Here is a 25,270-nt window from a genome sequence, read left to right on the forward strand (position 1 = left end):
AGACTGTATATAAAAGATGGATGTAGCAGCTTGACATCAGCCAGTGGTTTGTGAACTCCTGTCTTGAAGCCTTAACATTAGCATTCCGGCCACAACCATATTTATGTATTTATTTTATTTTCAGAAATGGTCATATTTATAAAAGAGAGTCAATGATAACATATCAATTTACGCTAGCAAGCTTGGTTAGTAAGGTAAACTGTACATGTGCATCACATACACAGATACCTGCTGACAGGTCCTTAATAAGATAAACTTTTTTACAATTAAAAACACAGCATGCTATTGTTTCTGTCATACAACAGCATTAAAATGTTCTAAAATTCACCAATGCTATAAACACAATCTAGAGGTCTGGTTCAGTGACTTGAATTAGCGAGTAAACGCTAGCAGGCAACTCTGTTTGTACTCGTCCGCTTGGGTGCTATGTGGGATGATGCTAAGAAGAGACCTGCATAACAGCGTTTAAAAACTAGCAGCATATGACAGTAAAATATAATAACTAATAATACCTAAAAATATTCACATTTTTCACTGCTGTCTTATTTTGCAGATTACAGATTGTCTTTATTCAACTTTACATACCACTGAAGAAGCAAATCTCTCATTTGCTGTCTATCTCCTCCTTCCTCTGTCTGTAAAAATGCAGTACTTCTAAGTGTGTGTGTGTGTGTGTGTTTGTCTTCGCAGTTCCTTTACTGTGGATTCTGGTTACTCAGTGTGTGTGTGTTCATCATCAAATTCATTCAGACTCTTCTCACCCCCATTGGATCCTTTCTGACCAATGGCGTTGCAGCAGGAAGTACAAGCCCCCAACAGCTGGTCCACCAAGAAAAATACAAGGACAAGTCAAAGACTGTTACATGCAGGGAAATATTCATAAAGCTGCTTTGACCGTAGTCTGTCCTAATTGGGCTCCATTATTATTGGACCATTTGTACATTATAAAAGTGTTTCTCTTTTAGAACAGCCAGTTTGGTACAAACAACTTCATGCAAAGCAAAGAGGAACTCAGTGATTTATTAGCAGATGACACAAATCTTACACTTTGCTTCACTGTTTACATGCATTGTTTGAAACAAAATAGTTTTATAATATTCCCAGCTCAATTACTTCAGCTTAAGTACAGTGGGAGACCCCTGCAGACCTGCTGTGGATTACAGCTTTCCCTCTCTCTTTGCATGTTTTGTAATCCCCACGTAACAAACTCACAGTGAGATATTTATGCTAAGTCACTGCCTTGGTTGTGCCAGCTGTGATGTCAGCACATTTATACCAGTGCTCGTGGCACGCCGGACTCACTGCAGTATGCAGATTTTTTTCCTCAAAGTTTTCAAGTTGCAGCGTCCCCCTCTGTGTAATCTGGGAATATCACGGCTCCTGTACCATTATATTGTCGTAATGGTTCTTGTCTTCAACCTGGTCAAGTTGGTGCGTGACAAGCCAAAACGACACCAAAGCAGGACATGAGCTAGCAGGTGTGACATCATTTTTGTGTCTGCTGCTAACCTAGGTGTTCCTGTTAGATATTTTGTAGCTTTGACACTGGCACCGGTTTGGAAACAGGATTGAAATATTGTGAGCAGAGATCTCTCAGGTAATCAAGTCAAATCTGCGGTCCATGTCTATACTTATGCTAAATGTTTTGCAAATTGTTCTGTCTGTGTGATAAAATGCAGAGCTGTGAGAGAAGAGCAAGAAAGACGTGATAACTGCATTAATGGATTGGGAGCCCGAAGGCATAGAAGTAAGAAATGAGTGGAGAAAAAATTGTAAAGTGTTAAAGTCTTTACATTGGTTGGAAAAAACTCTAATTAAAGAAAAACACAAAAACAGGAAGACAGATATTTGTTTTCTGTTGTTACTGTAAACAGCTGTTAATTGTCAGCAATCAGTGATGTTTGCAGGCTGAAAATCTGTTTGTTTTTGTTGTTCATACAGTGACTACACCCTGATGTTATGGTACATACCCCTTGATCTACGGGCCTGTAGCTAAACACAAATAAGACCAGAAAATTTTGAGGAGGTTCAGCACCAGACAGGGGCTTTTGTTGCCATGCCTCATGTCTGTAACCTCACCAAGTTATGTCATATCTGTCTATAGTCAGTCTTATCTCCTTCTGCATCCATCCATCCTCTTTTTTTGTAGTGAGGTGTTCCATTCACAGCTGCTCTCCAGATCTGAATACACACACACACACACACACACACACATCCAGCTGCTCAGCTGTCATTTACTCTCATTTACCGGCCGCAGAGATCGACACTTTTATTTTTTGCTATTGATCATAAAGACACACACGATGCTGGACTCACATGCTCTGTCTTTGTTGACGCATCAGCAGTGACAGCTCAGAGTTTGTGCCTGTTTCATTCATTTTGCACATTTAGAGTGTCAGGACCATCCAGTGCAAGTATAGCATGATGTACTGTAGCTGCTGGGGGCTCCTTTAGTTACAGTTGTTGAAAGCTGTCCTCTGTTTTTATGATTTCTTTTTATTTCAGTAGATGGTAGAACAATTCAAAAATGCTGGGAAGCTATATGGAGCAGAAGAATAGCTAGGATACAACTGGACAAGGATAGAGAGAGCTAGTCTCAGCAGTCAGCTGGGTTGCACTAGGTCAATAAAGCACCAGTGAAGCATAGAATTATAGAATTTGATCTCATGACCCAGTGATTATAAATAAATATCACCTACAGCGGTTCATATCAATTCAAGTCAACTCAATTAGATTTTATTTATTTTTATTTATTTATATAATGCCAAATCACAACAGGAGTTGCCTCAAGGTGTTTATACTGTAATGTAAAGTTAATACAATAATACAAACAAAACAGAAAACCCCAACAATCGTATGACCCCCTATGAGCAAGTGCTTTGGCGACAGTGGGAAGGAAAAACTCCAATTTAACAGGAAGAAGCTTCCAGCAGAACTAGGTTCTAGGGAGGGGAGGGTGACAGGACAAATACAATATCAATCTATTGGTGATGTTAAACAACTAAAGACATAGGACGTCTAAGAGTCTCAGAGGAGCCTCAGAGACTGCAGAAGTCATTTGGATGAATGACGAAATGTTTCACACACTGACAACATCCAGGTGAACAGAGTCAGCTTTCCAATGGCACACACCTTTTTTCATACCTTGATCATTTGGTGACCCACATGACCCTCAGGGCCACTTCCAAAGGGGACAACCCCCAGTAGGGGTTAAATACCGCCACCATTTTTTACCCCTTCGGTCGTAAAAAGCTGAACTAAGTTTCTGAATGTGACAACTCTAGCGATGCAACATAGGAGCTTCAAATGGATTTTTTTTCAACCGAAGAGGATGAGAGGTGAAAATATATTCACAAACCTAAAAAAGTCCAGTTGCATCTTTTTTTTAAAAGTTCTTGATGTTTGCATTTAGTTTAAAGCCTCATAGCTGCTGGTGTAGCCACAGACATCTCGCTAATGTTAAATACTTTTACTCTAAACAGTATTCCTAATTCAATTATTGCTCCTAAGAAAAAGAAGCACTGAGAAGAAGCTCAGTGTGCTTGCTGTTCTGCGAGGGTATATTTGGTTGTGAAAATTATTTGATTGATTCATGCAGCAGTTGACTGTGTTTATTTAACGAGTTTTCGGCAGGCATCACGGAGCCAAACCAGGGAGCTACTCTCTGTCAGTGACGTTGACTCTGTCTCCTTTCTGATGTCTCAAACATCAAACAGTATGCTGTCACACACACACACACACACACACAGAAATTGCAAGCGAGGTACAACAGCTGGTAACAGACACAGAACAGAACTGAGCTGTCACATCTACACTGCAGAGCTGACACACACACACACGATAGTGCTGAAACTTTAATGCAAACATACACACACATGCTGACATACATATACCAGCAACTGCACTAATTCTCTTTCTCCCACGCATACACACACACACACACACACACACACACACACACACACACACACACACACACACACACACACACACAGCAATCCAGTCTTGATCTATGAGCTGTGGAAAAGCCAGCTGATATTTTTCATGTGTGTTCCCTTCATCAGAGCTCAGTTCTGCAGGTCCTCTCTCGGATTCTTATCTGTGGCAGATGAAGCAAGAACTTCCTGGATCCCACAGACCTTGAACTTCCTTTAAATGAGAATGAAATGCAGCCCAAGCTTTGGACATTTCAAAGATTTTTTTTTTTTTACTTTACAAATAAAAAGCACAGAAGCAGCAAAATACTTTAAATGTTCTCATCTCAGCAGAGTGTGGTCCACACTGACGTTAAAGATATAGCTCAGTGAACAGCCTGTAAAAACATACACACTTATCTTGTATGATAAATAATTAGGATTGTATATTTTTTCCCCAAAATTAGACATTTTAAATCAGCTAGACCCTGACATTTAAAGCAGCACTAAATACAACAAATAGAAATATGCATACATGTGTTCACAATATGACTTTTGTGGATTATTCGGATAATTATTTAGGCTAAAAACACAATTTCAGTCATCAGCATTAGCCTAAATATGAGCTCCATTTTTGCATTCAGAAATATTACTGTCACTCTGCTAATGAAAGGCTGTGACCACAAAGCAGCATCTACTGTAATAGCAAAGCAATAAATTATAATCTCCATCCATCTATTCTCTTCTGCTTATCCAATTCAGTGTCGCCAGTTGGGGTTGGAGCCTATCCCAGCTACCACAGGGTGATGTGCGTCCTGGACAGGTTACGAAGGCTAAATTATAATCTACGCTCGTAAACTCAATGAATGCTCATGCGAAGTTAGCAGAACCTTTATTAGGACAGGCTTGTATCATTAGCTTTGTTATATAATGCTTTCATGGGATTTCCTCTGGAACTTCATGCTGAGTGTCTAAATGTTGATGGAGTCCTCTTGTTGACCGTCCTGAACATCTTATTACCTGATCACAAAGTTTGCAATTAACAGCATCATCCTCCAATCTAAGGAAATGCACGATTGGTTGCTATAGCAGTGGTGCGAATAGCCTGCAACAGAACGAATGATTGGCTAAAAGGTGCTACCGTACAAATGCAGAAGTCAGAACATACATGTGCTATGTAACCGCAATGCTTTGCATTTCCTTAATAGACTATATATATTTTTTAATGTATTGCATCCAGCTTAATATTTTCCTATTTCTCACCATTGCATTTCCCAGGAATCGTGAAGTAGTACTGATTGGTTTTTCTGGGAATCTTGTTTCCCAGGGTTAAACCCTAATATTAATGTTTTAAATGAAACTAAAATATTGCATAAATACTGTTTCTAGCTCCCTGGAAATCATCAGGTGATGCCTATTTTAAGTTAACTTAAAAAGTATATATCGGTGTCACCCTGCTGTATATTGTTAGTTTATACAAATCAAAAAAAAAAATTACCATTGCTTATTTCATTCTTTTATGTCCTACATTTCTCACTCTCCATCGGTCTGGAATAAAATATGATTCGTTTCCAAAGGTAAAATAAGCAAAATAAGAGAGAAACAACAGGAAGTGTGGATACATTAAAAGAGTCTCAAAGAGGCACATCAGAAAATTTTAAAAATGTATTATTTCTGTTTAATAACAACTCAACAAAAGTAGGTTAAGCAGTCATATCTAGTATCCAAGCCACAACAGAGTTTTAGAAAGTTTTAAAAACCTAACTAATTTATCCACCTATACTAGTAACCATTATAAAAGTGAAAACAGATTAAGTGGATTTGCTTCTTTTTACCCTCATCAGAGCCACGTTGCAATCATGCAGTCATATTAAGTTTTATTTCAAGTGTTTCCCGGCACTAGCTCATATCCCCGACGTTTTCATGCATCATTAGGGCTTAATTTCTCCTTAATGGACGAATATGTAAAAATGTCCAAAATTAATGCTTTTTAGAAGATGTGAGGTTAGTGTTTGAAACAACCATCTGATTATGGAAATGAATCATCGTCTTCACGTTTATGGGAGAACTCCGGGGCTTTGCTCGTTCAGTTCAACTCGGTTTTCCCGAAGCTGCATTTAGCGAACGTTAGAGGAGCTGCAGCCAGTCGCGTGTCAGCTCTGACTTGAAGGATGTGTTTGATTGGGAAATGTGAACATCCATTCTTTGAGCTCTGTTTCTGGGTCTGTTTGCTCCTGGTCATAATGACTAAAAAGTCTCCAGAACTACAAAGTAAAGGCAGCTGGGACTGATGCATGATGGGAGTGATCAGTTCAAGATGGCACTGCAGGGAAGCCTATTTTTCATTTTCATCTCTCTTTTCATCTCTAAATATAAATCTGTCTCTCCATCCATCATTTATTCCTTTCCGGTCTCCTCCTCTTTCTTCCATTTGCCCCCTCTCCATTTTTTATTTGTTATTTTCCTTAATGTCGTTCTGCACTCGCCCTCTTTATTCCATCTCTTCTTTTCTTTCTTCAGATTGTTCTTACTTTAATCTCTTCCATTCCTTGTCCCATTATTCTCTTTTTCTCATTTTTCTCCTCCTTTTACCATCCTCATCTTTCTTCCTGGCTTTCTCCTCTGTCGTCTTTTTCCTTATGAATTTTTCCTCCCTACTGTCATTCCTTCCTGATCTCTACCTCTTTCTTTCCTCCCTGCTCATATGTTTTCCATTTCTCTCTTCCCTTCCCATTTCTCCCTTCCATTTTACCTTTGTCCCTCTCGTCTTTTATTTTTTCCTCCCTCATTCTTTCGTTGTCATCCTTACACTTCCTTTCTTCTTCTTCTTTTATCCTGTTTCCTTTCTTCCCTACTTGTTTGTCACTTGTCATCAACTTTGAACCTTCTTCCTTCCTTTCCCCTCAGTTCTTCTGTCATTTCTCATTCCCTTTTTCCTCTGTAACCTCCTGCCATCTGTAATTTTTTCTGTCATACCAAACTTCTCTTTCTGTCTTTTACTCTCTGCATTTTTGTTCCTCTCCTTTCTTTTCTCTCCTTCCTTCGAGATTCCTTTCTTTGCTTCCTCGCTTTGAGCTTCTAACTCTTACCTCTTTCCTCCCTTCTCTCTCCTTCATCCTTAACTCCCCCCCAATCCCCCTAATTGCATCCAGGAAGCTGCCAGATATTGTGAGGTGTAATGTGCTGTCTGATTCCTCTCTAAGTGTTCTTAAATGATCACTATTTATTTGTCAAGCCAAGCGTTGAACGCTAATTAAGGAGAAATGCTTTGAACTGCTGTGTGTGTGTGTGTGTGTGTGTGTGTGTGTGTGTGTGTGTGTGTGTGTGTGTGTGTTTTTGCTGTGTTTGAGTAAAAGTGTGTGCTATTGGGTGTTTGGAGCAGTTAGAAGATGGAGGAAGTTGGCATTTGCGAGTGGATCCCTCGCTACTGCAGAAGCGTGTGTGTGTGTGTGTGTGTTTGCCGTGATCTGTCCCTGAGGTTTTTCTTACACCAGCATCATTTTAAATGACACACACAGACTCTGGTGGATTTATTTTACTGGCTGTTTCTCTGTGTGTTTGTGTTGTCATGGCAGTCCTGCAATTTGATTGGCTCTGTCGGCTTCTTTGATGCTTTGTTCTGTTGAAACTTGAAATAACTTTCTACACAAACATACAGTCTTATGTTTCATCATATGACACAGAGCAGCTTTTCTTTTCTTTAACTTCCTGCTTCCTTAACATTTCAGTATTTGAATATTTAGCCACAGAGATTTGGGTGTTTATGGTGTGGTGTGCAGCAAAGAGCCATAAACTTCAGCATTGAGGGTCTCCATGAGCTCCATGTTTGTTTCATCGAACACGTTTCTGGCACAGGGATGGTGGTGTGTCAGAACAGGGCTGCCCACCTGTAGTCGAGGGTAATTTAGAGACATAACATAATATGATAACGTATGCTGTTGTCACATCTGAGTGTATCCTTCAACCTCCTGCTATTAACTCCTCCACTTTATTCTGTTTTAGCCATGCTGTATTCTTTTTGTCACTCTAATACGTCTTATTTTCCTTACAGTCCCTTCTTTAGTGCGCTCTTTGAATTGTGTGACCTGAGCCTGAGGCTGGAAAAACATTTGCTTATGCTTTTGTGCATTCTGGTTCACTGCCATGGCTCACTGGGACTCTGAATGGAACTGAACAATCCCAGTTCCACCTGTGATTTTCCTACTATGACGTGTCAAAAGCATTTTTTCACACATGCAATGCCGCCCAGAATTTTTGCTCCTAGTTGCAGGCTGCATGTGAGATCACATATGTCGATAAGCTCTGAATGTTCTTTAACCTGCCAGTTCCTGAGACTGTGTGATGTCCGACTGTGTCCAAACCTGATTCTCCTGACTGCCTCCAGAGTACGACTGAAAGCAACTAATACATCATAAAGGCTCCTCCATAAAAAAATGGTTGAAGCTCACTTGCTGTCTTTGAAAGCAACACACATTTTTGTTAGGCCTGTCCACTATGCCAGTGTGATATTCAAACATGACCTACCTCAAATAAAAGACTAAAACTGTGTGTGTCTGTCGCATATCATCACACCATTACCTCTGTGTTCAGCCACATTAAGGATATCATTTAAAGAAAAGGCTTGAAATGGGAAACTAGAATGAGGAAAAACACTTCTTCCACAACCAGCAGCCACTTCACTGTGCAGCTCTTTGAAGAGAGATGTAGAAGCTGCAGGATACACCAACACTCCCTCTCAGCTGTCAGCCTGAAGCAGTCAACCACTGACATAAAGAACAAAAATTACATTTATACTTTTTGTCCTTTTAAAAAGCCCTTTCTTTTTATCACATCCAGCAGATGGCATGAAACAATTCATCGCATAAAAAATTAACACGTCATTGAAGAAGCTCACTGATAATGTTGTTTTAAGCTCTCAAAAAAGAAGAAAATCATGCAGAAATGATTCTGAGTCAGTTTCTTTTATTGTTTTTTCTTCTTTCTGTCAATCAAATATTAATTTCTTTCTTTTAAAGATCACTGCACTTATAGTCACAGTATCTGCTATATATATATATGTGTGTGTGTGTGTGTGTGTTTGTATATAATGCAAAACATTAACATTCAAGGTCATGTCCATGGCTGGGCAGTCTAGACCTTAAGAGAGCCCAGGATCATGCTTTGGCAATGAGGTGATAAGTTTAGTAATACTTACTTTAAATACACATCTGTAGATCAATAGAAAATGAAATATGATAAGGACTAATCTTTAGTTCAGCAGTGACTGTGAGCTTTGTGTGACTTCAAGAGTGGCTCACTCTATTATGGTGCTAGAGTGTCTTCCATGATGCCATGGTAAAACTGCTGACCATGATCACAGCAACAACCTCATGCAACCAAATTAAACAACAAAGCTCTTCTGATATCCCTCACAAGTCACATTTATACATTTTCTCATCAATTACTGTAAAAGAAGAAGGACAGTATGGTGGAGTGGTGGTTAGCACCATCACCTCACAGGCCTGGTCTGCACTGATATATCCTTTCACACTCCAGAGACATGCACATTAGGTTTATTGGTGACTAAATTTGGTACGAATGGTTGGTTGTCCTGTCTGCGGTGCTTCCCACCTCGTGCCTCATGACACTTGCTTCTGCTAAGATGCAATACTGCACTACATGCAGAAGAGGATGGATGGATAAAAAAAAGGAATTAAGGAGGTGGTAAAAGCCATTCCAGGACAACTCATGATTAACACATCCACTTTGGTATTTGTTGGGTGAACTTTAATCTCTGTGTACGTGCGCGCACGTGACCATGCAGAATCTGTAAGAAAAGTACAAGATTGATGGCACCAGACTCTTTCTAGTTTATGTTTGTAGTCTGAGTTCTATTGATGAATCACATCTTAACAAGCTTTGGTTGAATTCTAATGAACAGCTCATGTGGAGAGCAAAAGCAGGAACCACATCTGGTGAAATGCAATCTCAAAACCATTGCACATCATCTGAAGACACTTTAGCTTTTTACATTTATCTGCATTCATAAATTATGACCTGTGAGTGGGAAAGCAAGAGTTGACCTGGAGATGAAATGGCTATATTGGAAGTTGACAGATTAATGGATGGGGTTCCCTGATTGGGTATTCTTTAAGAAAGATTACTTGTTTATGTCACTGGATGTGGAAAAAACATCCACAATAGCTGCTGCTAATCATCTAGGAATTCACAGCAAAAGCAGACAAAAAAGGTCCCAGTGCAGTATTTAAACAACACAATCAAATGGAAAATGTTATTCATGACCAGCGATATCAATAAATGGTTCAGCTGTTTTCCTCGCTGATACTGATGCTGTGCTTTTTCTTGGGAGCACAGCATCAAATGCTATGCTACTTTTCCCCTGTGTGGGTTAATCTGTCCCAGTTCATGCCACCGTAAACTTTGAAGTTTGATTTATTGATTAATAAACGCTAGTAGTAAATCAAAAGTAATATAAACTATATAATGTCACAATAGATTTAATTAATATGCAGCATATGCTGTTCAAAGTCCACATAAGATCAATCAAAAATTCCCATAAAACAATAAAATTCCAAACGTTGTCCTACTTCGGCACACGTGCTGCTTCCAATACAGAATATTGAGCTTTTTGATGGGCACTATTTCTTTATTATTTAAGTTGTTTAATGGCGCCAACTGTGAGCTGCTGGTGGTTCTACTGTCTTACGTGAGCGTCCGGTTTTATTCCACTTGTCTCTGCTGGTTTTACAGTCTGTGGTAGCAGCCTCCGGGCCCCTCTCCCTCAGGAGTGTGTGTGTGTGTGTGTCTTTGTATATACACATGTGTGTGTCAGCTGGAGCGAAGCTGGCGTACAGGTGCGCCGCTGCCTCGCCAGCACTTCCTGGTAATTAATGACTTCTTCCTGCCTCTCTCCCTCTCTCGCTCTTTCTCTGTGTCTGTCTCTCATGGCTGCGATGGTGGAAATTGATGACATGTGAGCGTTTGCTTTTTCAGTCACACGAGGACAGAGTGGTCGAGTGGGAGAGGGAGCGATGTAGGGGAGAGAGACAGAAAACACTCGTATTTATAAGGAACGTCGAGCTTGTTGAAGCCAGTCAGCCATCCATCATGCCAGCTACTTTGTTCCGTTCTTTTTTATGCCTCTCCCTCACTCTTCACCGTCTTTTATTCATCTTTTTCCTATCATGTCCTCTCTTTCCATTTCCTATTTGCCGCTCGCTTTCCTCTTCTGCATTTCTCTCTGTTTTCGTCCGTGTCCATGCATCTTCTTCTCCCTTTCTCCCTCTCTCTCTGGTAATCTATCTTAGTTAATATCGTCTCTGCGAGCAGCTGGGTACCGGAGCCCAGTCAGCTCTGTGAGAAACAGAGCTCTGCGTGTGTGTGTGTGTGTGTCTGTGTTGTAGACACACACACACGCATAGAGAAAGATAATGACAGAGAGAAAACATGATAATGTAGAAAGTAAAACAGGAGCAGGAGAATGAGCGAGGAGGAGTGAACCTGACGATTATATCAGGAGAGTACAGCTGGAATGATAACACTATGAAGATAAATCCCTGTAGGTCTACTCAGAGAGGGGAGCTGTGGGTAACTGTAGGTCACAGAGGAGCCGATGCAAGCGCCCCACAAATGTCAAGTAAGCTGATTGGCCCAACAAATCGCTTACCGCTGTGTCTATTGGCAGATTGTAATTTTGCAAAATTTGTGTGTTCTTCAGGTTTCAAAGAAGGAAAAAAATTGAGAGTTGCAGTTTTTAGCTCGAGAAATAACACCATTGATATGAAGTTAAATTATTTCCCAGAAGATTGCGCTTTATGGTTCTGATAATGTTTGTCTTTTCCATTTAGAAGTAAATACCTGCAGATCTGTGATCTAACTGTCAGCATCCAGCAGCACTAAATCATGTAAAAATGTTAAATATTATACCTGCCTACCTTACAATTTGGCACATCATGCTGCTTTATGTAATTTTGCATTCATCTGGTGTCAAAAATGTCAGAAAAAAAGTTTCGGACTGGCTAAATTTACCTGGACTTCATAAGAAAAGATGCTTTTTTAAATAAAAAAAATTATTTCAGAAGAAATTAAACATTCAGTTGATTATTAAAGTCTATTAATGTTGGAATTTTGTTCATCTCATATAAAATTGTATAGCTAACATTTCACTTGTAATATGGTATTACCTGGAAAGCCTCAGTTTGAGTACATTGAGTCTTCTATAGGCCGAAAAGGAAACGGCTTACAACGAGTTGTTTACAGGCTCTGACCAACGACTACCCGGCTCGAGAAGCTCGAGATGCGTCATGTTCATTCATTTGAAATTAGACCTAATTATCTTGTATGTTGAGTTTGGTTTACCACAGGTTTCAGGACCAGTTATAGATAACAACGAGCTGTAGTCCACTTAATTTTGTAACTTTTACTTTATTCTGTTTATGTGAATCCTGTTAAAAAAAACAAACATGTTTTAGCACTGTAAGGAGTTCTTGGTTGAATTATAAACGTAACCTAAACAATCCAAAGTGTATTTATGTGGCACATTTTAAGACAACCAGCACTGACCAAATGGCTGCAGCTCATAATGAAGGACAGACAACATCAAAAATATGTGCAAATATACACGACGTGAAACACAATATAAACTTGTTCGATCATTATCTATTACAGTAAATCCAAGACGGTCTAGGTTTTTAAAAAGAAAAGGACAGGCTCTCTGTTTTCTGTTGTGTTTTCTTTTTTCTTTTTGTGATGCTTCACCCCCACTGAGAGGTCAAAGGTCACAATATCTGTTCTTTTTCTCATGCTCCCACAGTAGTCACTTCACACGCTACACCTTCGTATCTGCTGGAGTAATACGAGCGGATAGCATGTAAGATAAATGTTTAAGAGTCGCAGACGGCGAGACAAATGCACATTTGCTCTCTTCTCCAGCTTGTCTAGTTGCCGGGGTGACCAACCAGCCTGGCTCGATGTTTGAGGACGGGGAGAAAAAGAAAGAAAAGAAAAGAAAGAAAAGCGACCACAATCAATGAGACCCCTTTTTGTTTTAGTGGGAACCTCCTTTTACCCCCTGACGACACACACACACACACACACACACACACACACACACACGCAGAAACACACAGGATGACTGAAATGGTGTGTGACTGTGTGCCTTTGTGTCTGACTCCCTCTGCCTCTCTCTGTGTGTGACTGACTTTATTTAAGACAAGGGCCCTTTTGTTTTAAGCCGGAGAATGGCTCCAAGACCGAGGCTGGCCCTGTAATTGGCCTACTTAGGCCCTGCTTAGCATGAGAAAAGCCTTCCTTGGCCCGGCAGTGCCAAGCTAACTCTTGTTTTCAGCCGACTCGCTGATCAGAATTCAGAATAGGGCCGAAACACCCCCCACAACCCTGAACACACTCCTCCACCCTCTGCTTTAAATACACTGCACACTAATTACTTAACGAGAAAGATTTGGGGGGGGGGGGGGGTCTTCTACACTTTAACGGAGTGGCGGTGGAGTCCATTTAAAGGAGGAGGGGGGTGGGGAGGCCGGCTCTTTTTTCACCTCTTTCCTCCTCACTTACTTTTTGTCCCACTTTCAAAAAAGAAAAAGAAAGAAAAATGACCCTCTCTTCCATTCTCCTGTCTGTCCTTTATTCTCGAGTTCTCTCCTCTCAGAATCAGCCCAGATGCCACTTGTTGCTGCCGAAATCATTGAACTTAATTAGCGGGACAATGTGTGCGCGGTTTGCTAAGTTTGAGCCGTAAACAGAGTCGCAGCTCTAGAGAGAGGAGAGGAGAAGATAAGTTAGAGAGCGAGGAGAAGTTAGACTGAGCCGTGAGGTGAACATCTCCACGCTGGGCAGCATGGGGTCGTTCTCATGGAGGTAAATACCATCACTAACCAGGGTTTCTTTTGTCATTATCAGCTCGGTTTGAGGTGTCTCAGGTAGGCTGTGTCTACAGGAAGCGTCTTGATAAATCTACCGGGTGGTCATTCATGTGTCTGTATGAAGCTGAACTTTTATAGCGTTAGTTATGTGCTGTGTAGAAAGCTATGCTTGAAGATTTACTTGTTAGTGGAGGTATTATTAAAATTTTGGCTATTTTATGTATTTTTTAAATGTTAACCTTAAAATTTGAGTTTCATTTTTCTTTTTTCCTTTTCATTTTCACTTTAAATTATTGTATCATAAAAATACTGGCATTCATTAACTTCCATATATTTATAGTAAACCATGCATACTACTACTTTCTTACTTACTAACTTGCTTTCTACTAAATATTATAATATTTCCTTTTTTGGTGGTGACACACACATTCAAAATCATTGTATTGCAGAAGACATATGGAATAGAAGGTAATGATCATATAGAGGTCAGGAATCTCTATCAATAGTTGCATTTCATGTACATCTTCTGCATTTGATTTTGGCATAAATAGAATTTAATTAAGTCAGAAAATCGAATTCATTTCCATAAACATTTTTCATTTATTAGAGCTAGCATTCCAACATATTAGCCTTCATGGCTTTGATCCTTAGCCCTTCCATACTTGAGGTGAATTCCCTGTACTGGAACTCAATTCAGTTTTAAGCGACAATGACACGACTGCTGCATTTTAAGTGAATGCAACATTGCTGCACTGCAGTTGTGCACTGAAGGTTGTTATTACTGTCACATTTGTGGAGTTTTCTGGCCTGTCTTGTGTTTTTGCAATTTGTGGGTCTTATCTATAGAGTGCTAATTTTGACATTGCTATTATCCTGCAGTAGCTTGACATTGTTTTGAGGTAGAGTTTAACTGGCCAGTGTATTGTGACTTTATTCTGTGATGTTTCAGGTATTTCTGCAAACAGTGTTTTAGCTTCACTTAACATTTTAGATGCAGTGTGTTAAACATGTTGATGATTCGATTCATTACATTTACAGACATCTAACATCCATTGTTATGTTCTTCAGGACTCCAGACAACATTTCAGTTCTGTTCTTTTAGCATTTCCATTATTTTCAAAATACTTTTTTTTTTTTAATAAATAATTCAAAAAATACACTGAATTGTCTATATTAATACCTTTGAAACAATTTCTTTTCCCTTTCCACCTAATTACTTTTCAAACGATTCCAATATTACAGAGAATAACGATACTACAATAAATTCTCAACAGTCTAACATGAACTTCACTGTCTGGTGTAAAGTGATCAAAACCTTTTGTTTCAACCGGTGTTCATATTTCAGTGGTCAGTACTGCAAGTGATACTTAACTCTTTGATCCGCTGACACTTCTGATACCTTCCAGGTTCTGTTTTCTTGTTCCTCTACACTACAAAAAAATAAAAACATTCAGTTGTTACAAACTTACTTTGAATTTTTTCATTTTTTTCTAATATTTTTGTCAAGACAATGAAGTTGAGATGTTTAGAACAGTTCAAACAGCCTGAACTTCACTTAAATCCCTCTGATTTTGTGTTATTTGGATCTAAAAATTAACACCGAGATACATCAAATAAATCTGTTTGTGAAGATGTGTATCTACATATTTTTTGTCAGGCAGTATTTGAATTTGTGACTAGCTGTGTCTCGCCATTGGAGCCTTGATAACCATCGTTTTCGTCTCTATTCACGGGTCCACATGATCACATGATTCCACTCGATGATGAGTTTGATTAACTCTCTCTCTCTTTCTCTGTGTCTTGATGTCTCTCGACCAGTCCATACTGGGTGGTGGTGAGTTGGGCTTGGGGAGTCCCGGTGCGGCGTCACCCACTAAGCCGGCCGGTCAGTACTACCAGCACTACAGCTCCAACCCGCGGAGGAGAACGCTGCACATGGACACCATGGGTAAGAAGCCGCACACAAATATATTTGCTATAGACACTCACATTGTCCCAGTAGCTCCTTTCTCTATCGCGACAATTAAAAGAGGAGCTAAAGAGCACGAACAAGGAAACTACTAGACATGTTAACTTACAAATAAATAATAAATGAATAAATGAAGATAATACATCTAATCCTGCAGTTATTTTTATAGCCACACAAATATGTCTTTATTATCACATAGATTGTAGATTAGGTGGATCTAATAAACTAGCAAATGACAAGTACACACTCATTGGAAATCTCCATCCGCCCTGTCGGTACATAAAGTGGCTCCACGTGGGTCCCGCAGTGTGCAGGTAGTGTTACCGCTCAGTTACCTGCTTGTAGAAGCTGAAGCAGTTTAAAAGTCACCATAAGTGGCAGAGAAGAGCTTTATTTGACGTTTGTTCTTATTTGATTTCAGCGGCCACCTGTCAGCCAATTAGAAACCAGAACTTTTGATGGTTTTATTGATGACCAATCAATATTTCATATATGAGATTAAAAAGAAATTAAGGTTTCCAAATTTACAAACAGAAACATTTCTTTCTTTTTGGTTTTACCGTGTCCTACAAAAGTCAGCTGGGTAGCTGGGAATTTTTTGCATTGATTTAATGAGTCATCATTTAGGTGTGTTGTTAGGTTGAGGTTGTGTTACATTGTGTTGGGATAGCCATCTGTCCAAAGAGGCTAAAAATGAGTATGACTAAGGTTTTATTGTGCTGTTGTCATTTTTAATAAACAACTTGTGGCAATTTGTGGCTCCCACAAGAAATAAAACGCCTTTTTAAAAAACTTTTATCATCAGCTTGCATTTTGCTGGTAGCAAAAACCTGATGTGCAACTCCACTGTGTTCCTGAAACACTGGATGCTATTGATGTTACTTTTTAGTCATTTGTTAATTGTTTTGAATCGTTTTACCTTGCTCTGAAATTCTCTTAAAACCATAAACATACAACCTTCTGAAATGTAACAATAAAATCAACTGTGACTATTAATTTTGACATTTTCTCCTATAGGCTTTGAACTAAAGCTTAGACTAAAACAGCAACAAGAAAGCAGGATGTCAATAATCGCCTGCCTTCATTTGCGTTGACACTAGTGAACTATTTTAACCTGGACACTCTAGAAGACTGACAAATATGTGACTGTCCTGTCTTTTCTGTGTGTGTGTGTGCATTTTCAAAGAGGTGTTTAGGAGAGGAAAATTCTGGGAAGCCTTTTGAAAAGCAGGACAATAGCGGCTGTGGAGGTAGCCTTGGTAGCGTTAGCCTTGAGAAGACACAAACACGCACATGCACACGAGTCTCGAGGCCAATTTCTAAGGATGACGCTCTTTCATTTTTCCATCAAAGTCTCACCTTCCAAGTTAATAGACTGCTTCGTCGCTCCCCTTGAGAGAAACCCTGAAAAATAATATAAACATGTCAAAAGCCGCACGCCCTGTTTTTATAAAACCAAAGGGGAAATAATTGACCCTGTCTCTTTTCGTATCCAGTCTTTGTGTTTCGTGCATCTTATTGTGTCGTACTTGTTTGCAGTGAAAGCCTCCTTTGTAAATATATCGGCCTTGCTCTTTCCTCTCCAGCTCATCGATTAAATTCAAACGACCCAGGAAAAAGAAAAAGCGTCTTTTAAAAGACCAATAAAAGCCACTTTGCCTGGTAAACCATCATCTATTGTTTTATTGTTTTTTCCCCCTCTTTTAGAAATTCACACAAAAAAAGTGCGGAAGGTCCCTCCTGGCTTGCCGTCCTCGGTAAGTGATAACATGCTCTTTTTTTGTGATATTTCAGATATTATTTCTGAGCTGTTGTCTCTGCTCGAGTGCCATGAAGAGGCTGCTCATTCTGTTGTAATCCGCGAGCTGGTTTTGTGTCAGTAAAGGGTAAAGCAAGCGTTGCGTGGCTTTGTGAATCTGTGTACATTTGGATGATTATGATGCTGTTTGGAGCTGAGCTGGACACAAACAGCTGTTGGCTTTTTTGTTGTCACGTTGGTTTTTTTTGTTTCTATTCATAAATAGTTATTTTTAGCAATTTAATGTCTGGTTTTTAGAAAACTCACAGGATAAAAAACACGAGATGATGCCCGAAAGGTGTTTTTTTTCATGACTATGAACACATAAAAACTGTATATGTAAAGAATCTGTTTTATTCTTTAATTTGAATTGATTTGCTCAGTTGTATTCGTGACATTTTGGACTGAAACTCAGCAGCTGGTTTAAATGGATGGAGTTTTTCAGCAGGTATAAAAGGACAGAAAACCTAAAAGAAACTCAAAACTTGTTGAAAACGAAAAACTAGCACATCAGCTGGCTTTGGAAATCTGTGGAAATGAAGATGCTGTCAGAGCCGAGCTGGACACAAACAGCTGTCGGCTTTTTGTCGTACATGTGGTGTTTTTTGTTTTGTTTTTGTCTTTTTACAAATCAAAAGAAGAAGAGTTTCAATTCAGACAAATAATCCTATAAAGGAAGCAAAGACTCTGTTCTCCTGCATTAGGAAATGGAAGCTGAACGCACATTTTAGCAAACAAACGAGCTTTTTTTGTAGACTTAACTTTGTACAGGTTTCCCCAAAATATTCATTAGTTAGTTAGAGGAAGAACGAGCAGGAACACTCGTCCATCAGCTGAGAAAAAAATCAACCTTCAATCAGTTTGATGGTGGAGGATGAGTTTAGTGCACCAAAGTTTCAAGGATTTGCTGTTTTTTGAATGTTTGAGCTGTTTGCACTGCCAGAGATATCTGAGAGCCTGTGAATAGTTAGTGTTCTTTGGCTAAAGCAGACTAAATGCACACTGGGAAAACTCCAACAGTAAATATGATCAAACTTACAGAGACAAAAGATCCGTTTTTGGTGATTATTGGTTCCTCCAAAGCTGAATCGACCCCGGCTGCTGTTCTGAGGCCTGACGCAGGGACGCCGTTTGACTCAGGAACAAAGCAGCTGTTTCCCTTTGTGTTCCTGGAGTCTTCCTCAACTTAAGAATAAGAACTTCTATTATTTAGTTTGTGTTTTCTTTGTTCACCTTTTTTGCACTCTTGTGGATTTTTGTCTTCAGTCTTTTTCTTTTTCTTTGTCTTATAAATTCAGCATTTCAAACTGACATGTTATAGCTCTTTCACGGATCTGGCGCTCATTAGATTTATTTCTATCTCTTACTATGAGGTGTTATACATGTCGAGAGTTTTTTTTTCCTCGACGGTGACCTCATTAATGGCCAGTTAACGACGGCTGAATGTACGGCATGTCAGACGCTTCTTTGGCTCGGCGGGAGTCCGCCTTTCTGTGGCCTTGGCCTGCTTTGTCCCCGCTTCCTGCCTCTCTCCTCCGCCTCTCTGTGTCTACATCAGCTTGCACCAGCCGGGAGAGGGAGGGAGGAAGAGGAAGGGAAAAAGGAGGGGAAAAAAGGAAAAGCGGGGAGGAAGAAGTGTGCAGTCTGCTTAACAGGTTAACCCTGATCATCTTGGGTGCATGTGAATAAAAACGTGACGGCAAACAGTTGCCACTGCCGAGCAGGAATTTACCATCCAGTTACATCCCAAAATATTACAAAAACTTTTTTTGTAATATTCAGTTACTTTTACATTTCTTCAACTCCACAACAGGATTTTTTTCTTTTTCATCTTGATATCACTGTAACATTTATGGTGTAAAACATTGTTACAGTGGGAGCCATTGTTCTTCTATACCAGAAGTAAAGACAGTAAACCCTGCAACAGTGAAAACTTTAAACCAGTCCATCTGTTTCAACTTAGACCTTGTTTGTTCAGTGCTTCTTCTTCTTCTCCTTCTTCTTCTTTCTTCTTCTTCTTCTACTAAAAAAGTTGCCTGGAGGGTTTGTTGGAAAGCGTTTATGTGTATAGTTTGCGTACACAGATTGGGGACTGAGTCCTGCATGCCACTCTTGAGTGAAAGATGTTGATTTGAAGTGAATGCTCACTGTGTCTTCCTAATCTTAAACAAGTGCTATAGATATTGCGGTAAAGACAATGAAGAACATTGGCAGCAGCCATCGTCTCCTTTCATATCTTGATAGAGCTTTACCACAAGACTAGACAAAACAAGGATTGGACAAACCTCACATCAAGACCGACAGATTTTGAGTATATATCGTCTGACTGATGACACATCCCTGCAAATCCCTGTAAATGTGATTGTTTGCACCAGTTGCACAATCTCTGACACTTTAGGATTTTTAGGAATTCTGCTGGTGCACTATTTGAAAATTCTGGTATTGACAGGCAGCTTTCATTTATAAAATATTTTCAAAATAAAAGCACTGTGTGAATATGTACCCTGTGGAAATAAATCTGAAAATGCAAAAACAAAAAGTCTGACGAGTTAAAACTGGAGTTTCTGATTGTAAATGATCTGGAAAATTCTCGCCACACCACAGTCCTGCACCAAAACATGGAGTGCAGCTTGTGCTGTTTATACGCAGTGAGATTTGCCCTGAAATGGTCAAACTATGGGACAGCAAAATCTTGATTAATCATGGAGCACTTTAATTAAGCTCATTTAAACTTCCTGTTTATTTACCAAATATTACTTTGGTAGTAAAACGTAATGCTGTTGACCAGTGGTGTCAGTCACACAGGCAACTAGATCTAAAAACTAAAGATTAAAATTTCTACCCATACCAACTTTACTGTAGGCTGTACCTGAAAGATCGGCGTAGCCATCAAGATGTCACCCGATTGTTGGTGAAGTCCTACCATGAAACCTCAGACTGAGGGACTTTTGCTGTTGCCATGTTACCTTTTTAAAATCAGATGCCATGAAAATGGGGCACATCTCACTGTGAATCCAAGAGACACCACCTTGATATATCATCATTTTCCAAAATAGTTTCCAAAATAAGCTTCATGTTGTATTTAGCATCCCTTTAAGTGACAAATTCGGCCTATAAAGTTGTCAGTAAAGTGTTTTTCTACATACACACAGACTGTATGCAGGTTTTAGCCAGCAGGTTGGTATTGATTTCACTTTGATGCTACGTTCATCTTTAATGTCGTGATGGAACGGGTTTGCACGTTCAGTCATCGCAACTGAATCAGTAATAACTGACTCCTAACTCGTAACTGACTTAGCCGTAGTTCATGTGTTTACCTTAGCATTTGTGACACTGTGTTCCTCTCAAGGCATGTTTGCTGGTGCAGATCAGTAGCTTAAATGTAAACAGGACAGGGTTGGCTTGTAGGGATCATTTTTGCTACTTTTTCCACAATTTCATGTCATGTAAACCTTTCAGTCTCAGCTCAGCTTCATTTGTACCACACAGCATCTTGAGTTTTCTGTTTTGTACTTGTAGCGGATTGTCTATTGGCCAGCTTGCTCAGGAGTTTTGGTCTCTAACCTTCCTATGACTTGTGCGCTGGATAAAAACCTCACACTCATGTCTGACTGAGTTGTTCAGCTGTAAAAGTCTAGTGTCAACAGCCAGGTGATCCAGGTTTTGGATCTCTCTGCACTTACTTCGCCTTCATGTCTGAGCTGTCTCCTCTCTCCGTTGTGTCTCTGTTGCCACCTCTGTGATGTGACTAATCCTGCCTTCTCCTCCCGTTCACATGTAGAGAAAATGAACAAGGAGAGGACCTAGTGCCTGTGAAATGGAGAGGTTGGTTCCCCTGCTGGAAAATAAATTCCAAGGCACTTTCCACCAGCTTTTTGGCACGAGCATTGGCTATGAGCAGAAAGTGAATCGAGAGCTTTGTAGGGCTTAAATGCATTCGGTTTGTATTTTAGGTGTCTTTGAATTGCACAAGGCCCAGGTTCTGTCGTGCCATGAGTCAGCTTCAGCACCCGGCCTCGTCTGAAGCTCTGGCTTTTATTCTGAAAAAGCATTGCTGACAGGTGTTCATTTTCATAATCGCTTCTGTTTGGGTTTGAGATGTACTTTAGACATTTTAGAGAGGGAGGGAAGAGATTTAAACTTTGTATTTCTGAGAAAAACACTAAAACACACACTTTAACACAATGTTAAAGTGTGTGTTTTAGTGTTTTAGTGACACTGAAAACATCGACATCGTCTGATCTTTGTGTTGTGTACCCAGATATCGTGGCCTAAACAGAATTAGAGTGCGAACAAAGAGGAACAGCTAGTGGCTAATACCGCGTGACTTTTTATTGAGCGCATTCATCAAAATGTTAATAAGTATGAGATAAAAAATAAAATAAAAACAGGTCTCAGCTGCAGGTAACAGCTAACTGTTATATACGGGTATTTCATTATAATAATCCCCCCCCCCAAAAAAATATAAAACTTACACAGCTTTTATATAAATTGTGCATCCCTGCAACATAGATGCTCTCCTCTAGTCTATGTATCTATGTTCATGTTGAGGCTGAGTATATACCAAAACACTTCGGACCTTTTTTTTAAAAAAGATAAACGCTGTCCACGTGTGTAGTGTCACTCATATGAGCAATGACGGCATCCCTGAATTACCATAACACGGTAATACCCCGTACTGCCAGAATAAACAGCTGGCTTGCATGCAGTTGTGATTTTTCTTAAGTAAATAAATAAATATGTGTTGAGCCCCCTTTTTTTCTTTTCTTTTCTTTTTTGCATGAATCCAGGAGGGGATGCAGATCTGTTTTTTCTTACCAGACTGTTTCTTGTTTCTTACAAAACATTCCATATGAAATTGATAGTTGGTGCCTTGCTGTAGGGATTGAACCTATAAAGCCTGTCAGCTGCTTATTTTTAACCTCGGATCAGCCCTACAAAGAATTTTCCTGCAAGTTTTCCCATTTGATTTTTAGAGCTGAGCATTTGGGTGTCTGTTCAGAAATCCTTCCTGCTCCTCTTTTTTTTCCCTGTCTTTTTTTTTCCCGAATGGTCCGGCCTCCAACACTGCTGCCAACAGCAACGGCAAGGAGGCTGAGGCGTCTTTTCATTCCTGCCTCCAGCAGCCAAGCAAGCTGCCTGCCGCATTCTTTTTAATGCAGTAAATTGAACTCTGAAATGATTTGATAAGGATTTCTTTTTTGTCAATCGAGTTCTTGCTTTTTGTTTTTCCTTTTCAAATAATTTGGGTCACTTTTCAGTCATCTACAGCAACTGTATGTGTTGATTCTGCAGGATGCTCTTGTGTAAGTTAAACATCAGTTAAACTTATTGAAATCCTTCAGTTTAAAGGAGCAAACGCTTAAATGTTAAAGGATAAAATCCTGAATTTGAATTTCTTTCTTCTAAATCATTGATTATGTCCATAAATTAATCACTACAAATGATTCTATATTTACGACTTAATGTAAGGTGTGAAATTGTTATGTTTGTTTAGTGGTTGGCTGTCATATTTAGGGGTTAAAACCCTTTACTTTCTGATCTGTGTCTTCACCAGAAGCCTTAAAATATTTACTGTAGGGCAGACGTAAAAGCATTTTTGACAGCAGAGACACTGAGCCAAACATAATTGTATAATTTAACAAACATTACTGATGCTGGTGAATATATCTTTGTGTACAATTAGTGTAGATTATACAGTATGACTGACTAAATGTTACTGGTTAAAATATAAAAGGTGTATGTATCACATACATGTTTTAACATATACTAAAATTTTTATGTTTTAATTCTTTTTTAAATTTATTTCTTGTAGTTAGTATGTATGTTTTTAACACAACATTTAAAAAAATTGTAAGGTCAAAGGTCAGCTTATTATTATCAATGTAAAATGCATCTTCCTTTAATAAATACTGTGGGAGAGTGATTGGTGATTTTTTTTATACTATTGTTATTGTTATTATATATTATATTTATACATGTGTACTGAACAACCACAGTGAACAAACATCACAAGGACTCTCCGTGGAGCTGCACCAACGTCTGACAGAAAAAACAATAGCTTGTGGATTTTATAGAAATATTTTTATAAAGGAGAAGAATGAATATACATACATACAATGTTCTGGTTGTCTAAATGATGACGCCCTGTGTCAGAAACCGTAGACATGAAATAACAAACACATGCGCACACAAACACACACGCACGCACACGCTTTTTGCCCAGCCTGCACCTGCTCAGACTACAAACACGACTTCACAGAGGAATGCCTGTAATGTTAGTGTGTGTGCATGTGTGTGTGAGAGGGAGAAACACAGGGTGTGTGTGTGTCTAATTCTATGGAGACACAGAAAGGCCAAAAACAAAAGTTCTCTTTGTGAGCAAAATGGCTTTGAGTAAACAGCGTGGAAACATTTCTCCATCCAAACATCCCGAGTCTCGTGTTGACAGATTCGCTCCCTATAGTTCCCTAAAAGAAAAGGCCATTTTTCATTGTTTATTTGATTGTTTTGTTTGTTTGTTTTTCATATTTGTCTTAAAATAAAATGGGATAATATATGTACATTGAGAGAGCTCTTGGAGGTTTTAATGTTTCCCCCAGTCCTTGTTGGCAATGAAGAGTTGCCCCAGTGCTGACTTCAGTGCTGGAAAGAAGTGTCTATCTTGCAAAGTTAAAGCCTTTATGATAATAAATTCCAAATTTGTGTTTCTTTCCTGAGCAACCAAGTTGCACTGCTGGGAACAAACATAGTCAGTAGTTCACATTTTTGTGCCAAATATGGACTCACTACCAAGGAATCGCTTAGCTTTAGAAAGGAGATTACAGGATGATTACATCAATATATAAATAATACTATGTACACACAGTTGACCCTAGATAGTGGTCAATAGTAACCTTAATAGTGACCTTCTTGGAAAAAGTGAAGACCCCACAAAATGTCCTTACCTATCAAGGTCCTCATCACTTTAATCAAGAATCAGGCAAAAAGAAACAACTAAGCTGAGGGACGTTTGCAAACTCTGTATATTATTTGAAGGTTATTTGTGTTGGGTATTAATAACTGATACATAATTATTAATTAGCAACACCTAGACTGTACTCTCTATAGTGGATGGTGGTCCAGACAGTGTTTGAGCCAAGGAGATGTGTTTTATTCTCATTTTTTGCTCTACTGTTAGAATTAGATGAACGCTCAACAGCTGACTTTAATTAACTTAGATCATTTCTGTATGATTTTTAATTGTTTTATGGGCCATTTTGGGGGGAAAACAAGTTTATATGAAGTGACAAGATGACAGAATCAGAAATATATTTGGGAGGATACTTGAGTTTTAATATTGAGTCATATTGTTCAGTGTTTTCTCTGGCCTTACTGTCTTTGTGCAGTTTAGTTGTTTTAAAGCGACATAAATCGATAAGTGGCCACTAGGGGCAGTAGCAGCAGATTTCTAGGCCATACAGTGATTATTTCTTTTTTGCATTTAAAACACTTCCGTATTTGGTGCCTTGTACACTTAATTTGATGACTTTAGAAACAATAACAGTGTTTTAGTCTCAAATTAAACTTTTTTTGATGTTTTGAGACACAATGTATTTATGTAAATGGACTAATGCTTTCTGGAATATTTTGTGTAAGTTTAGCATCTTTCAGCTTGGTTTCAGTGATATTTGACAACTTCCATTAGATCAAGATGCTTTTTTTTTGC

The 25,270-nt window shown here is 39.1% G+C and overlaps 1 protein-coding gene across 9 annotated transcripts in view; it reads left to right on the forward strand.

Moving 5' to 3' along the window:
- Positions 1–25,270, forward strand: part of tcf4 (transcription factor 4) — a 243,221-nt gene that overhangs the window by 117,074 nt on the left and 100,877 nt on the right. For 8 of the 9 annotated variants that reach the window (XM_084934628.1, XM_084934630.1, XM_084934631.1 and 5 more), the window contains 2 exons: positions 15,614–15,743; positions 17,472–17,521. In XM_084934628.1, coding sequence (XP_084790754.1) covers positions 15,614–15,743; positions 17,472–17,521 — 180 coding nt within the window. Of the gene's footprint in view, positions 1–13,494; positions 13,791–15,613; positions 15,744–17,471; positions 17,522–25,270 lie in introns of those variants that run through there. The other variant, XM_084934633.1, reaches the window with a different exon arrangement.

This window comes from Perissodus microlepis, chromosome 7 (genome assembly GCF_051167445.1).
Source record: "Perissodus microlepis isolate ML-2025 ecotype Zambia chromosome 7, ASM5116744v1, whole genome shotgun sequence".
Classification (NCBI taxonomy): domain Eukaryota; kingdom Metazoa; phylum Chordata; class Actinopteri; order Cichliformes; family Cichlidae; genus Perissodus; species Perissodus microlepis.